Raw genomic sequence first — 15,836 nt, forward strand, 5'->3', positions numbered from 1 at the left:
TGTCCCCGGCTTCCTTGCTCCTCCCCTGGAGAACTGCCCGGTTTGCACCGAGGAGGGAGGAAAACGGGGGCGGGGGTGAAGAGGGGAGAGGCAAAAAAAACCCCAGATCTCCTCTCGCCCTCCGAAGTTGCAGCCCCTCCGAGCGAGCCCGTCCGTGTCCCGGGCGGGGGGGCGGCTCGGCTCGGCGGGCAGAGGGGAGCCCGTCCCCCGGCTGCGCCCCTCGCCACCCTTGCGCACACAGCCGGGATGCGCCCTCCGGGCCTCTAAAGCTCTGTGTTTATTGTTGTGTCGTCCCGTGTGTCCCCCCACCCCGCTCTCCTCCCCACCCCTCTGCCCAGGTTGGAGGAGGGTTTAAAAGGCAGGTGTGCCGGAGGCCGCTCGCCATGTCCAGATCCGGGGACAGGACCTCCACCTTCGACCCCAGCCACAGCGACAACCTGCTGCACGGCCTCAACCTGCTGTGGAGGAAGCAGCTCTTCTGCGACGTGACCCTGACGGCCCAGGGCCAGCAGTTCCACTGCCACAAGGCCGTGCTGGCCTCCTGCTCCCAGTACTTCCGATCCCTGTTCTCCAGCGGCGGCGGGAGCGGCGGGCACCCGCACGCCCTGGGGCTGGGGCCCGGCGCCCAGGACGGGCTGGGAGGTCCGCCGAAGGAGCCGCCGCCGCCGCAGACGCAGGAGGAGCCCGGCACCCCATCCTCCTCCCCGGAGGACAAGCTGCTGGCCAGCCCGCGGGCCATCAACAACCTGGTGCTGCAGGGCTGCTCGTCCATCGGGCTGCGGCTGGTGCTGGAGTACCTGTACACGGCCAACGTGACCCTCTCGCTGGACACGGTGGAGGAGGTGCTGTCGGTCAGCAAGATCCTGCACATCCCGCAGGTCACCAAGCTGTGCGTGCAGTTCCTCAACGACCAGATCTCGGTGCAGAACTACAAGCAGGTGTGCAAGATTGCCGCCCTGCACGGCCTGGAGGAGACCAAGAAGCTGGCCAACAAGTACCTGGTGGAGGACGTGCTGCTGCTCAACTTCGAGGAGATGCGCGCCCTCCTCGACTCGCTGCCCCCCCCCGTCGAGTCGGAGCTGGCGCTCTTCCAGATGTCCGTGCTCTGGCTGGAGCACGACCGGGAGACCCGCATGCAGTACGCCCCGGACCTGATGAAGCGCCTCCGCTTCGCCCTCATCCCGGCGCCGGAGCTGGTGGAGCGGGTCCAGTCGGTGGATTTCATGCGCACCGACCCCGTCTGCCAGAAGCTGCTGCTGGACGCCATGAACTACCACCTGATGCCCTTCAGGCAGCACTGCCGGCAGAGCCTGGCCAGCAGGTGAGCGGCGGCGGGCAGGGGGGCTGCCCTGACGGCCGCCCCCTCGGCGGCTGCTGCCCGCGGGGGCTGCGGGAGCGGGGAGTCCCGGCGGGCACAGACCCCGCGGGGCCGGGGGCGGCGGCCGGAGCGGCTGGAGGGGGGCGGCGGCGGGGCCGAGCCGCCCGCCTCCTGCACCACCAAAGTTTTCGTCCCCTCCCCTCGGCCCTCTGGCCGCCCGCGCGTTGGGAATCTGGGTTTGGGGGGGGGGGGGGGGTTTGACCATAATTAATAGTTTTTTTCTCCCATAATGTTATTCCTTAACAAGGAGTTAGGTCTTTAAACTGTAATAGCCAAGTCCTACATCTGTTATTTTCATAAATAACTGCATCATCTATGCACACCCTGATGTTGCTGATGGTGGGGTGATGTCCCTGTTTGTGCGTGGAAACTTGTGACTTCATAGTCCTCACATCTACGACATGTCAGTTATTTTCATTTAATAAGGTAATGAATCATGATGTCAAAGATTGACAATATGAGGTTGGTGTTAGGAAGTGAACACACAGCACGTAGTTTAACAAGGACTAAACACATTCAAAATCTGTTTATCTTCTTTTAAAATATGTTTGTACTTCATTCACAGATGGAAAGATAATACCATCTCCTAGTGTTGGTATAATACAGTGGTGTGGTAGCGCAGAAATCAAACCACACTTTGTATTATTCAGCTTATTATAAGCTTTTCAACTAATGGGTGCACATTACTAATGATTTGACAGCAGCAAGAAAGAAAGTAGTACATTAATAAATATTTTAAATAATACACTCTATTAGCATTAATGCACAGGATTCTTTATACTCTATGTAATGGGCACTACTTAGATGGTTTAACTTTGAAGATGGTGTGCCCTCTTATTATTTCTGGCTAGCACACTACGTTAGTGTTCTGTCATGCTTATCACCTTCTTGTCTAACTGATTCTCACTCTGAAATCAAAAACATCAAATACAACTATTTTGCAGTGTAAAGTGTTTCTGAGATGCCACTGTTGTAAGCTGGTGCCTACCCTTTGCATTTCAACACTCAAAAGTGATGACTTTCAAAAATGCAAACCCCACGAACTCCTCAGGCAAGATTCTGCACGCCACCGGGGGCAAGCTGATGCTCGTGTCCTGGTGGATTGCTGAGATACCAGCCGGCTTGGTTCAGTGAAGATACCTTTCCAGCTTCAGTGGTCCATGTCATTTGAAGGATATGTAGTGGTGTTCTGACCACTGAATGCTTACAAATGTCATGGATGCTGCAAGAATCTGATACTGCTGGTGCTGGGAGCTGCTTTCCCCTTAAGTGGGAGCATACACAAAGGGACTGCACTTTAGATAGTCCTAGGTGAGAGTCAAAGTTGCACTTAATGACTTACAGGAGACTCCAAATACCACAAATGCTGCTCTTTTTATCTGTGGTAGGTCTGCATGTCTGTGCAGACAGTGGTATTTCAGAGACCCTTAGCCACAGTGGTGAAAACATGCTGTCACCCTCCCAACTTTACTGAGTGTCTAACAACAGTCTTGTAGCTAGCTTCTCTTGATTGGGTTCTTTAGTGGCAGTGAAATGGGAGGAAAACTGTTCAGATTTATTTATAAGCAGGCATTAGAACTTACTCCAAATGTTAAAGTGTTGGAGATGTTGAAATGCTTAGAAATGGAGAATGAAATTGTTACATTTTCATTTTTGGTCTTGGACGATATTCCTGGAAATTCATAAAGGTCACAAAGGCCCATCTTTGCATCTTAATCACTTTAGGATTTTGCCAGGCTGCCTAAGTGTACAAATGCCTTCTTAAACATGAAAGAGTAAAAAAAAGAAGCATTCAAGACTACAGAGATTTCCAGATTTGTCTTCTCTGTTAATCATAGTTTTTCTAAAGTAGCAATTTTAACAGGCTGACATTCATTCAGTAAAATTTTAAGGAAGAAAATCTGTGAAGAGTTCCTTAAGCTACTAATTTCTGGAAGAAAATCTAAAAGTAACTAACAGTGAAGTACATGTGCAAATACATAAAAATTATTACAGAGAAAAAGACTTCAAAACTCTGATTCCTTTTTTCTGTGAGTAATGGTGACTTTGGTAATTTGGAATTTAATGAAAGGTCATTCACCAAAGGTGCACATGTCTTTAGAAAGAGATTAACTGTTCCTCTTGTGCAGTGTAATAGTAAGGGTTGGTGAGAAATGCAAGCAGCCCAGTGCCATAGCCACCTGCTTCCTGCATGTTCAAGAAATGGGAATTGCACTCAGTGTTAGAACTTGTCAATAATTTTTCTGCATTTTTAAAAAGAACTTTTTTCTTTTTTTTAACAAGCTACTTTAAAAGAAAGCACCTTTGTTATATATTCATATGCACACTTTGGAGTACATTGGCATCAGGGCTACTTCTGTTTCTTAATGTAAATAAATGTAATGGGAAGCTCAAAATACGCTGATTTTCCTCTGAAATGTAACTAAAAAGTTAGTCCTGTGGTCAGGGCTGGAGGAAGAAGATTTGGGCTCACAAGAGCCAGTCTGTGCTCTGCAAGCAAAGGTATTTATAATGTTTGTGCCTCAAATGCAGATCCTGCAGTGCAAGTGATGCTGGGGCTAGCAGTACCTGAGTTGTCTTTTGTGCTGCAGTGAAAAACACTGTTTACCTACAGAGAGACTAGGGTTTTTTTCATGAAATTTCCTAAGAGAAGGTAATGCTTCAATGTCCTGATGTATTTTTGTAAAATTAACTTTCAAGGTACAACAATTAAATGATCAGAATTTAAAAAGTTGAGGAATTATGTTCCTAACTTACGAGCCTTGCTGTGCACTCTGAGGTTTAGGACTTCAGCAGAGGGGATGGGTGTTTTGGCTTTGATTTGACATTTCATCAGGTGCTCAACTCTAAGCAAAGTTAGTAATACTGCTGGCTCAGTGATCCTCACCTCACCAGGGCCTCAGTGTACAAGCTGCTGTTAATCCTCTGGAGACACAGTCAGTTTTGATGTCACTAGGAAAAATTATTGTTGATTTCAACTTGGAGTGGTGGGAGCGACCCTGAACATTAGGCTTAAATTATGTTTGTCTGTCCCTGAAAGAGACACGTAGGTCTGTGCTGTATCATCTTCTGTAGTTCTGGGAAGAAAATGCATTTAGATAGAGCAAAGCTCATATTCCAGACGTTTTTTGACTCTCGGATCTTCTCCAGAGTATTGAGTTGATTAAAATGTCTCTGTGCTTTATTGTGTGATATAATGTACTTTATATAATATATGGTGTGTATTTTCGAATTTTAAAAGTTTGGGGATAGAGCATTACCACTTGCAGCTCCTCTCACCAGCAAAGGGTGTTTGGGCTGGTCTGCTTCTCCCAGGATCTGCCAGCAGAGCAGCTGCAAATACAGCTGCATACCTGAAGGCAGAGGGCACTGGGGGAAGTAAAACTGGGAGAGAGGGGGAAATACAGAAAAAAGAAGGAGTTGAGATACCCCAGGGGAGAAATGGGATATAAGTATTGGGAACAGGACAGTGCAAATGAGGGAAGACATGAGAGAAGGACAGTTTTGAAGGGAGGATAATGTAAAAATAGGATGCCAGACAGGAAAGGAAACTAGCAAAAGAAAAAAGACACTGGCGGATAAAAAGAAGATAGGGAATGAAACAAAAGGGGGAACACTAATTCTTGGCAGAAACAGCATCTGTTGTCAATGGCAGCTGAGTATTGCAGTTTCTGGAAAAGCTTTTTAAGATTTGGGGAGGAAAAATGGTTGGGGATCAACCAACTGACATAAGATAGGAATAGTCCTGGGCAGAAAATACAGAATTAAAGAGCACAAGAGAAAAGAGGGGAAATAAGGAGACAAAGAGATAGGAAGGCTGAGCCTGCCCGTGCTGTTTTATGGTTTCAGCAAAGTCCCAGCATGTACAGACCCAGCTGTTTTTTTATACTTTTGTTCCCTGGACTATTAGACCTTGGGGAGATTAGAAGTGCAAATTCTGGTCCTGCTAAATCTAGTTGTAGAGGTGGTTTGGTTTGCTGTTTGTTTGGGTTTTTTAATTTCATTTCAGTGGGGAGATGGTGTCATCCAGACTGTTTGATGGTAGGCAATATTAGTGAAAGTGATAGCAAATTAAACAGTGACAGGTGATGAAGATGATATGAACAGTTTTCATTCAGTAGGAAGATGATAAGTGTTGATAAAGAAGGAAAATGTGAGGTGCTGAACAACGTGAGACAGTGGCATTTATGTGGAAGACATATATGCCTGGTCTGTTTTACTTTCTACAGAGGAGATTAAAAATTTGAAGAAACCAGTTACATCCCTTGGCAATTAAATAATTTCCTTCTTGCATACACTATTTGTCTCCAAATCTTACAGACCGTAGTTCAATTTGACTTCTTTTTCTACTGAGATTTTTGCAGAATCTCAGCAGGACATGTTTGGTGGTTGTAAGAAAAGTGTGTGTTTTTTCATTGAAATGCGCTCTGTCTTCTGGTTACAACCACCTACCTGTCCCTTTGGGATCATAACAGCAATATTTGGATTTTTAACTAATATTCTTATTCATGATTAATTGCAAGTGAGAAATACTACAGATCCTGAATTTACATCCTGATAAGAAAAACACATCTTAAAATGTATATGAATTATTAAGTTTTGCATTGCAGTATGGATGAAGTGGATGTGAGGCTCTGGTTTATTTTAGTGAGCTTTGGATCAGTTTTTATGTGCCTGAATTAATATTAGGAAATTGTACATGTGCCAGGACTCTCAGCTGAGCTGCAGAAGGGAGACTGACACATTAGAGGCTGTGGGGTAGTGAACCACAGACCTGTAGTCAGTTTAATCCTAGTTAGTCTCACCTACTTTCCTTACTTGCCTCATGTGCATTCATTTGCCATTGGAGACAAGCTCATGCTGAAGTGTAAGTGGAGAGATGTGGAGTTTACAAAAGGGTGGGAGCCCTGGAGCTCACATTATGGACAGAGGGAGCCCCACTGTCCTAAAAGGACTGCTGTGGGTCAGGAAAGTCCTTGGGAGCCTTTTAAAGACACATGTGTCCTGGCTGGTAAAACCCTTGAGAGCTGCAGAGACATAAGTGATAGCCTTTTTTTGGCTCAGTTATAGTATTTGTTAGGAGGAACGTAATTTAGGAAGAGCATTTAACAGCCTTTTTTTGTGGACAACCATCTTTCCTACAGCTACAGGTGGAGAAGCGTTGCCAGGCACATTGTGCAGGTACTTGCCCTGCCAGCCAGTTTCCCAGTAAGAGGCACTGCCTTGGAAGAGTGTCCTCTGTGAACTGCAGTCCCTCCTGAGTCATGTCCTTAGATGATAGGGCTCTTCCCCAGACCCCATCTACTGAACTTTATCTGTCCCCTCCCTGGAATCCTCTGTTACCCCACCTTCCTGGTGTCCTTCCCACCAGGCTCCCAACCTCACACACACCAATCCCCACTGCTCCAGACCTCTGTGCTTGGATCTTTACAGGCCGTTGCAGTTCGCTGAACTGTGCTCCTCCTTGGCTTTGTCACCCTGCCTTTTTAGCACTTGAAGCAGCTTCAAACACCTGCATCTCCATCTCCAAACTCTTTTTCTGAGGAGAAATCTTTCACTGTATTTCATACCAGCTTTGTTCTAGAGGGAAAATTAAACTCGGTTTAAAAACAAGTAATCTTAGTAAGCCACTCAAACTGATGAGAAAGTGCCTTTGAAAATGGGAACTTCTTCCTCAAATGCTGGAACAAAAGTGCCTCTTTCCACTACCTATGCCAGTCTATATAGCAGCTTTACAAGTCAGGCAGGTTCCTAAAAGCAGAGCTGCCTGCCATGAGTTCCTGTGCTGTTCTTGCCCATCCTTTGGCAGCACAATCCATCTCTGTCCTGTTGGGAAGTACGTAGGTCACAAGTGGTGCAGAGCCTTCTAGACAAGGAAGTCCCATTTCAGACAAAATCCTCCTGGAATGATTTCTGGTTAGGGTGTACCTTTTAAAAATGGAGTGCTGTATGGTGAGCATCAGACATGTATGTCTGTGCTACTGGTCTGAGACTTTTCTGTTCACTCTTTGCCTGATGTGAATCCCCTTCATGTGGAGAGAAGAGATAGAAAGAAGAGGGTCTTAGAGGGCATCTTGTGGCCTGGGGTCACTATAGTTTTTTCTTTATAGCAGAAGAATAGGGAGGTTCTGAGTCTGTAACTGCTGAGCAGTAAATGGAACAGAGCTGTGATGGTGTAATTGTTTGGATTTGTACTTGAAGAGAAAGCACAGGGAGCCTTGGGGGCAAGGGGAGTGAGGAGAGCTAATGTAGAACACAAAATCAACAGAAAATAGTTTGCCAGGGAAAAGCTTTGGTTCTTGATAAACTCATATTATGAAAAAAATCATATAATCTGTAAAAAAAAAATCTCATCTTTTCAAACAACTCCTATGTTTTAAAAATCCAAGATGTTTTTTAAATCAGAGCAAGGTTTGTAATTACCCTTTGCTCAGTGTGGTCTGGAAAGATTGAGCAGGGAATAGAAATCCTAAAAGAAGGGTTTGACTCCCCTGTTCTGTAAACAGCTCTCATGTTGGTTTTGTTGAAACAGATTCTGTCTGGTATTACACGTTTATCAAAGGATCATCTAAAGAAATTGAAGATTGTGGAAAGCTGAAAACTATTGGTAGATACTTCCTGGCATAATTTTTCATATTTGCTGCCTCCCTGAAATTTTCTTTAAAGACTGTCATGCCTAGTACTTAGTAGTCAACACTTGCTGTATTCTTGGAAAGCAGACAATAAACTGAGCAAATATTGTCAGCTGCCAAGTTCAATGGAAGCAGACGGTTTGCAGTGAAGCTGGAAGTAAATAGAAGTTGGTGCCACAGTTGGTTCTTCCTGTATTCCCCAACTGATGCCTTCTTTCAGTAAAAAAAAAAAAACAAAAACCAAACAAACCAGTGGAAAAGGTAACAAGTCATACCTTGAGTGAGCTGGCAGCAAGGTGTGTTTCTTTCCTTTGGCTTCCTAAGGAAAAGGAGCCTCAGCTGGAGAGAGCACAGCCTCTGATGCTGTGTCAACCTTCTGTTGACATGGACGTCAGACACAGAATCAAATAAAAAAGGACTTTCTTGACTTTACACAGTCTGAACATCAAAAAATAACAGTTAGTTGAAATTTCCTAGGGGACAAAAATTAAAAAGATGATTTGATGAACTTTGAAGTATTCTATAAAGCATTTCCATTTTACAGCCTCTGTCAGAAAAATTAAATTTAAAAAAAAACACAAACAAAGAAAACAAAAAACCAAAAAAATCCCCAAAATAACCAAAAAAGGGAACCAGCCAACAAACCAAACCCAAAAAAGGCCAAGCAAAATGATGTGAGGAAGGAAAGCAATTTGCAAAAGCACTTAGCTTTGATATTTTCCTTTTTTTTTTTTTTTTTCATTCAGGATAAAGATAATTACTTAAAGGTTTTTTAGAACTTCCATCAGTGAGGAAAATCTTTGAGTAGTTTTACCACGAAGATTCATGAAGCAGGAGATTTTGTGTCTCTTTCACCAATTTGCTTTCCTAGTAACCTTCCTTTGGATTCACCTCCCTTGCAATGCTCCAGATGCTCAGTGTGTGGCTATTCAGGATATCTTCAGCATTCAGATATGGTAGTGCAAGGAGGCAGAGATGAGAAGGACATTCCTCTTTGTTCCTCCCAAAGGAGCACTGGATAGGTGTCACTCTTCCAGCATAGTTGTCACTGCTAAGCTATCTGTTACATCAGAGGCTTTTGCCCCAAAAAAGAAGGGACCTTGACTTTAAAAATTTTCCAGCTAAAAGCTGGAAGCTAACTCTTAAATATTAACTTAGAGATCAACAGTAGTAGGATTGGTTTCATAAAGAAAAATGAGGTTTTCAGAGCTTCAAACAGATTCTAAGTTATTTCAACACAGGAGATGGAAAATTGCCTGATGACTTTAGAACTACAGGAACCTTTAACTTGTAAGGTAACTCTGTAACAGTTAAGTGTGGCCTGCCAGGTAAAATATTCACTTACCCTCAGACTTCTGCTTTTAGAATGAAAAGGAATGATTATTGTTAAAGAAAACATTAACTAATTCTTTTCTCTGCCTTTTTTTTAACTATTGGACAAAATTTAAAAAAAGAAGAACTCAAGTAGATTCAGAGGAGGAAACCAACAATCAATGTCTGTAGCAAATTATTCTCAGTTTAGTATTTGTCTTCCTAAACTTCATTCGGTCAGCAACATGTATTAAATGAGCATCCTCTACAGTGAATATTTCTGTGAACTCAACTGCAATGAAAACTGGGGTCTTCTGCCAAGCCTGCCTACATGGAGAATGAAAAGATGAAAACCAAAATCTTCATGATAAGACTGGTTTCCAGGCTTTTAGTATTTCTAGAAAGCTTTTTCACATTCATTCTAGTGTGCCTGGGGCAATAGGTGCAAATTAGAAGAGGCAAAAAAATCCGTTCATAAAGCACCTTCCATACATTCAGGCAATTTTTGAAACTTCTTTGAACTAAAGAACTAAAAAAAATATTGGTCATCATTTGCAAGGGACTTTATCATGCTTTACGTTTTGACAAAATCACAATGTTTTTAATGTTTGTCCATAAGGAGAAAGACATTAGGCAGGATTTGGTCTGTTGACTGTGAGAACTCAGGTCCTTCCCCTAGCACTGCTGTAGGGTTAGGAAGAGATTCTGGACGCCTATTCACCTATACATTATGATGTTTGTTAATTCATTTTATGTGATGACAAAACCTCATAAAATTCCTTTGTCCAGAATAAATTTTACATTGTACCTTATGGCTTTCATTGAGTTCATAGTTAAACTCCCGGATAATTAGATTTCCTCTCTATTAAACATGTGTTACTAATCATGGCTATCTTTGCAGTCAGCTATGGAAGCCAAAATCCATTGAAATAAGCAGTTTTCATATGACACTTTTGTTGCACTGAAATGCCCATCCAGGAGCTGGGAAGGTAATTGTTGAAGATCACATCCCATGTTCTCGATAGCAAAACATTTTTTTAAGTCATGGGCAAATGGATGCTTGCAACATTTGTTCAGTTTTGCAGACTGAAACAAGATTGTCAACTACATTTTTTTGTGGAACACAGCATCCCTTCAGATGCCTTTGAGAAGAAAAGGGTTGCTAAAGACCATCCTGGTTTCTGAAGATGAAATTAACTTTTTGGTGCTTACCAACAAAAGGTCTGCTACTGAAATGTTGATTGGGATAGTATGTATCTCTTCTACTATTACCTTGAGGTTGGTATCTGAACCTCTCTGAAATAATTTGTTTCTGCTGCAGGTTAACACAGCCACCTTTTCTGAGATTCTTGCTACTTATTTTGACAGTATCACTGTCAGACTCAGGTTTCTCAAATCCTTTGATGTAATGAGATGTGAGGATGCAAATAAAATTCACCATGCATTCACCTGCCCTTGGTAGGTCTCTGCTGGTCTTATGGCTGATTTTGTTTGTGCTTGAGTTCAGTGGGCAAACACCTGAAGTTCCATTTGGCTCTGCTGTGTTTAAGGTCAGCACTAAAGCAGGAGAAGGATGCCATCATATCTGTCAAGTCCCTGCTCTGGAGAGCCACCCATACTCAAAGCCATGGTGACTGCCTATTTTAAAAGATAATTAATGATCCAGACTTCTGGGTTTACTATAGCCCTGAGTTAAGAGAAAAGTATAGTTGAATACTCTTTTTGTTTTTTTTTTTCACTGATGACCATGATCACTTGTATGTCTTAGGATGCATTTCTCTTTCTGATGTGTAACACTGCACTGGATGCATTAAGAACCACAGGACTGCCACTTCATGGTTGTATTCTTTCCATTTATTTGCATTCCCTAATGCAGAGGGCAGAGCCTTAGTGCATTGTTTAAAAACTGGAAGAGTCTGGAGCAAACCTGTTGTTGAGGCTTGTTTTCTTGCCAGCTTTTGTAGAATAAACTTCTACTAATTGCCCAGATAAGGAAAACCCACCAGTGCAAGATTGATGGATATGTTAATAAAGAAAAACAATGTACAAGAAGAGTATTTCCCATTCATGCATTTTCCATTAACATGAGGCCATCAAGGTTGCAAAAGAGTAGGAGTGGTTGTCAGGAGTTGGTTGAGGTTTTTTGCAGCCCTTTCTACTGATTTCTTGTGAGTCTATAAACTCTCTTGGGCTCAGCCTCTTGCCATGAATACTCATGGTTAATTTAGACCATGGACTGGTGATCTGAGTTTTAGAGCTGATGGGCATCTGCTGCTACCTTTGAAGTGAGTAGGACTTAGTTATGTTGATGAGTATCTCTGAAAAAGAAGGCACTTCTATGAGTACTCAAGTTCCTGGGTTTGTGTGCCCGAGGGAAACTACACAAGTTTGAACATGTTGACTTTGAAATATACTTTGGTTTCCAGTCTTGTAAGTAGACAAAATAAATTTCACACCACATGAGGTACCCAGGAACTTAATTAAGGTGAATTAAGTGTTTTAAAATCTTAGCTGAACAGAAACTGCAAAGTGTGTGCAGAATAATAACAACACATGCATGTTCATCAGTGAGAACTAGAGTTTTGGAGTTTAAATCTAAGTAATGCTTTCAAGATAACATGTGGATAAATTTATCTCAACTTTTTTGCCATGACATCAGCCTGCCTGTCCATGGTTTAGCCTTCCCTGACCAAGACCCACTACTGTTAACGAAGCACAAGGTGATCATAAAATCCTTGCTGGGGACACTGTGAACCACAGCATTAACTGAATAGAATATTAAACTGTAAAACAAAAAGAGTGTGTCATATGTAATGAAGAACATTTCACATTGTAATCTCAAGTTATCCAAATAGCAAACATGTAATAACACATGAAAGGGGTAAGCTTTATCTTGCTCAATGTATTACACATATTTTTAAATCCTGTCTTCACAGTGTTTCACTGAATAATATTTTTATTAATATTTGGAAAAGTCTTCTGCATATAAGCAGTGGTCATTTACATGTTTTTCATATTTTAGAATGCATTATAAGATTCTAACAGTACTGCTTAGTGCAATATGAAACATAAATATGACATAATAAAGAAAATCTTTTTCAAAACCTAAATTGCAGCATTTCACATTAAAACTGTGTTTGGCTCCAAGGAGACATATCAGTTTAAAAGCTGCATGTCTTTAGCCACTGTATTATCTTTACTTGGTTCATTGGAAGAGCTCTCAATGCAGATGAATTAGATATTTTGGGTATAAGTACCCATCTCCTCTTTGCCACGTGAAATTTCCCTGTGCTTTTGGTAGAGACTTTGCTGACTATTAACTTCTTACTAAACTTTTACTAGAAGTCTCTATTCTTGCTACTTCCCATTTTAAACATATTTCAGAAATTAGTATTTTTTAAGGATACCAGTACAGCAACACTGCTCCTTCTCAGGAAACAGTAGCTTTTCAGGCTGTTTGGCTGAAAAAGTAATGTTAAGGATAGTTGCAAGTGCCAAAGTCTGGAAACTCAGAGTTATATCTGACATTTCATTCTTCACCTTAACTATTGAGCCTTGGCCATTCATTGGATTTTCACAGTGCTTTGGAGTTAGAAGGGAGTTTTACAGATGAAAGATGAAAATCAAAATAAACTCCTTTATCAAGTAAGCCTTGCAAGGGCATTCTGAATTTTACAATGCACGGGGAGTTGATTGTGATATAACATACAACACAGGAGGGTTGGAATAAACAATTTATTCTCTATTGTTAGGGATGGTCATGCATAACTGACTTGTGGCTCTGGTTTGCTCTGCCACTTGTTAAGTGTGCAGTCATCCCTAACTCATACCAAAACCAGTTTATCATACTCCCATGTTGCTTAGAACATATCAAATGTTCTCTCATTAAAAACTCTACTGGGGAGACTGAGTGTTATAAGATGCTGGCAGTGCTTTAGTAAGCTTTCCCTGGAGCTTGGTGTCACTATGGAATCTGTGCTGACAGTGATCATGAGATGGTTCCTGATAGCCTACACAGCCAGAGTCTGCTGGGCAGGTAACAGTGCTCATTGACAGTGCATAGCAGGTACAGTGCAGGCATCAGAGGCTGGCTTGCCAGAAAGACTGAGGGACTGCAGGGGCTCTCCCCAAGTCAGGAGAGAATGAAGGTGTATCAATCAGTGTGGGACAGTGTCACTGCCCCCATGGTTTAGCTCCTGCTCCTGCTCTGAGGGTCTTGTTTCATCCACTGTCAATTCATGACCTTCTCTGAGCCCTAAATCTGTTTGAAAAACAGATAAGTCCATATGCCAGGTAGTTTCCTGGCCATCCTTGTCATAGATGTATCTGTAGTCTACAGATGTCTTTGGGATAGCCATTTGACAGATTTTATTCCAGAGCATTGTGTGGATCAAGCCCACAGCTGTGTGTTCCCTTCCTGAAGGATGTTCCCTGTGGTTGGTGCATGTCTACAGCACAATCTAGTTCATTTTTGCCCATTTTTCTCAAAAGAAGATGCAGTTCTGCTACAAATGTACATCATTGGGTCACCAGCACATTCTAGGCAGCAGCTGGAGTGGGGCCATAAGCGTGCCTCAGTTGTAAATCTCCCACTGCTGGAGTGCACTACTGAGCTTGGAGCTCCTGGGTGGTGCTTTGACCCCACCACGATCATCTCTGGTGGTAGGCTTTGGTTCCTGGTGCTCTGTGTCTTTACTGGCCGGGGTGTTTGCTGCAGACTGACACACAGAGTGCTACACAGGTGTTGTCATGCCTGGAAAAATGGTGTTTGACAAGGGTGCTTTCCATCAAATGCATGGTCCCACTGCACAGTCATTCACATGGATGGCTGTTTTCCAGGCTACATCACCTTCCTACCTAACAGGAACATTTTGAGCCTAGACCTTTATTTCAGTGTTATCTCACCCAAGCTGAGTATAACTGGTGAAAGTTCAATTATATGCAAAGTGACTATTAAAGCATCAGGGCTCATCTGGGGGTCTGCGCCTCCCCTCCAGTTTTCACTTACAATTGCGCTAAATCCCTTCATGCTGCAGAGAAATCGTACGTTCATCAGGTGGGGCATTGGAGGCCAGGGTGCAGATAACCACTTTTACTGCAGATGAGACATTGCAGTCCTGTTCTTAAGAACTGCCAGGCAGATTGGGAATCACGGTCACGGTTAATAGCAGCGAATTGCCAGCTCTTGATGGGTGGGTAGTCACTCCTTTCAGTGGTTGCCCCCTGGGGGAGAAGGTAGAAAAACAGAGGGAGGGAATTAGAGTGACTTTGCACAGTTGAGCAGGTTCATGCCGCTGGATCAGTGGCAAGCATTGGCAGGGCTCCACTCTGGGGAGGCTCACAACAACATCACAGTCTCATTTTTACCAATTGGTGTTGCTATAGCCAGTGGTGCACAGGGGGAGAGCAAAGACGAGGGGGGGAGCCGGGGGGGAGAATGAAAGCAAGAGTCTGGACTAAATTAAACAAACAAAAGTGCTTGTAAGTAGCTTTTAACCCATAACCATTAGCCCAGTGCTGCTAATTGTACTAAACTATATATCTGAAGTTCAGTGTGTGATTAAAGAGTTGGCTCACAAACTCTCTGCATAACCTTAATTTTTTCAAGGTTCTTTGAGTGTAGAATGGCTTATAATAATGATTTTGACTAATACGATTTTTGACATGCAACTTTAATGCTTAACCTTAGTACAACTCCAGAGCATTTCATGTGTATTCAGCTGTAAAGAGTGATGATTTAAAGGGATAATATAAGAAAAAGGTCGTTCTAGAATGAACCTCTAACAAATTGCATAAAGGAAGCTTATTATTCCATGAGTAGAGAGATACGCAGCTTTTCTGATCATTTTTCTGCTTGGTTCAAGAAATTGTTGAGACATGATTGGGAAAAGAAACACAAAAAAATGAAATAGAAAACTGCAAGCAGTGAACATTCTTTTGATGGTTATGATTTTGTTGCCACTAAAAATACTCCTCAGTAATGTGGTTGTTCATCTTTCCTCTTGTTTTGGGTGAAGAATTCGTTCCAATAAGAAAATGCTGTTATTGGTTGGAGGATTGCCTCCCGGACCTGACCGGCTACCCAGCAATTTGGTTCAGTATTATGATGATGAAAAGAAGACGTGGAAAATACTGACAAGTAAGTAGTTTATTTTTTGTACAGTTGTCTTGATGAATTTAAAAACATGGTTAATCAAATTAGACACTTTATTGATTTGTTTCTCTTCAGAGATTTGTTTATGTATCACAAGGGGCTTCACAATGGAGCAATAAATTGAGATTGCAGAAGATGCTAATTTTATAATAGGATAGGCCTAAATTAACATTGGCTTAAAATCATTCCAGTAAGTTTTTTTTTAAGTAAACTTGTAAGTCTTTCAAGCTGCAACATGAACCCATGCATATTTATGTATATATGAATAAAATCTGATTTAGGGAAAAAAAAAGGCATTTTTTTCAAGACATTTTTCTCAAGAGTCAGATCCCTGGTAAGCCGTAGTACTAGAGCACACCTT

The 15,836-nt window shown here is 42.6% G+C and overlaps 1 protein-coding gene across 1 annotated transcript in view; it reads left to right on the forward strand.

Moving 5' to 3' along the window:
* Positions 1–383: 383 nt before the first annotated feature.
* The window catches only part of KLHL14 (kelch like family member 14), a gene marked incomplete at both ends in the record, with an annotated part of 56,274 nt that continues 40,821 nt past the window's right edge, over positions 384–15,836 (forward strand). Inside the window, 2 exons of the mRNA XM_084223042.1 lie at positions 384–1,321; positions 15,339–15,460. Of these exons, the coding sequence (XP_084079168.1) occupies positions 384–1,321; positions 15,339–15,460 (1,060 nt within the window). The remainder of the gene's footprint in view (positions 1,322–15,338; positions 15,461–15,836) is intronic.

The sequence above is a fragment of the Fringilla coelebs genome (genome assembly GCF_963513975.1).
Source record: "Fringilla coelebs genome assembly, chromosome: 1".
Lineage (NCBI taxonomy): Eukaryota > Metazoa > Chordata > Aves > Passeriformes > Fringillidae > Fringilla > Fringilla coelebs.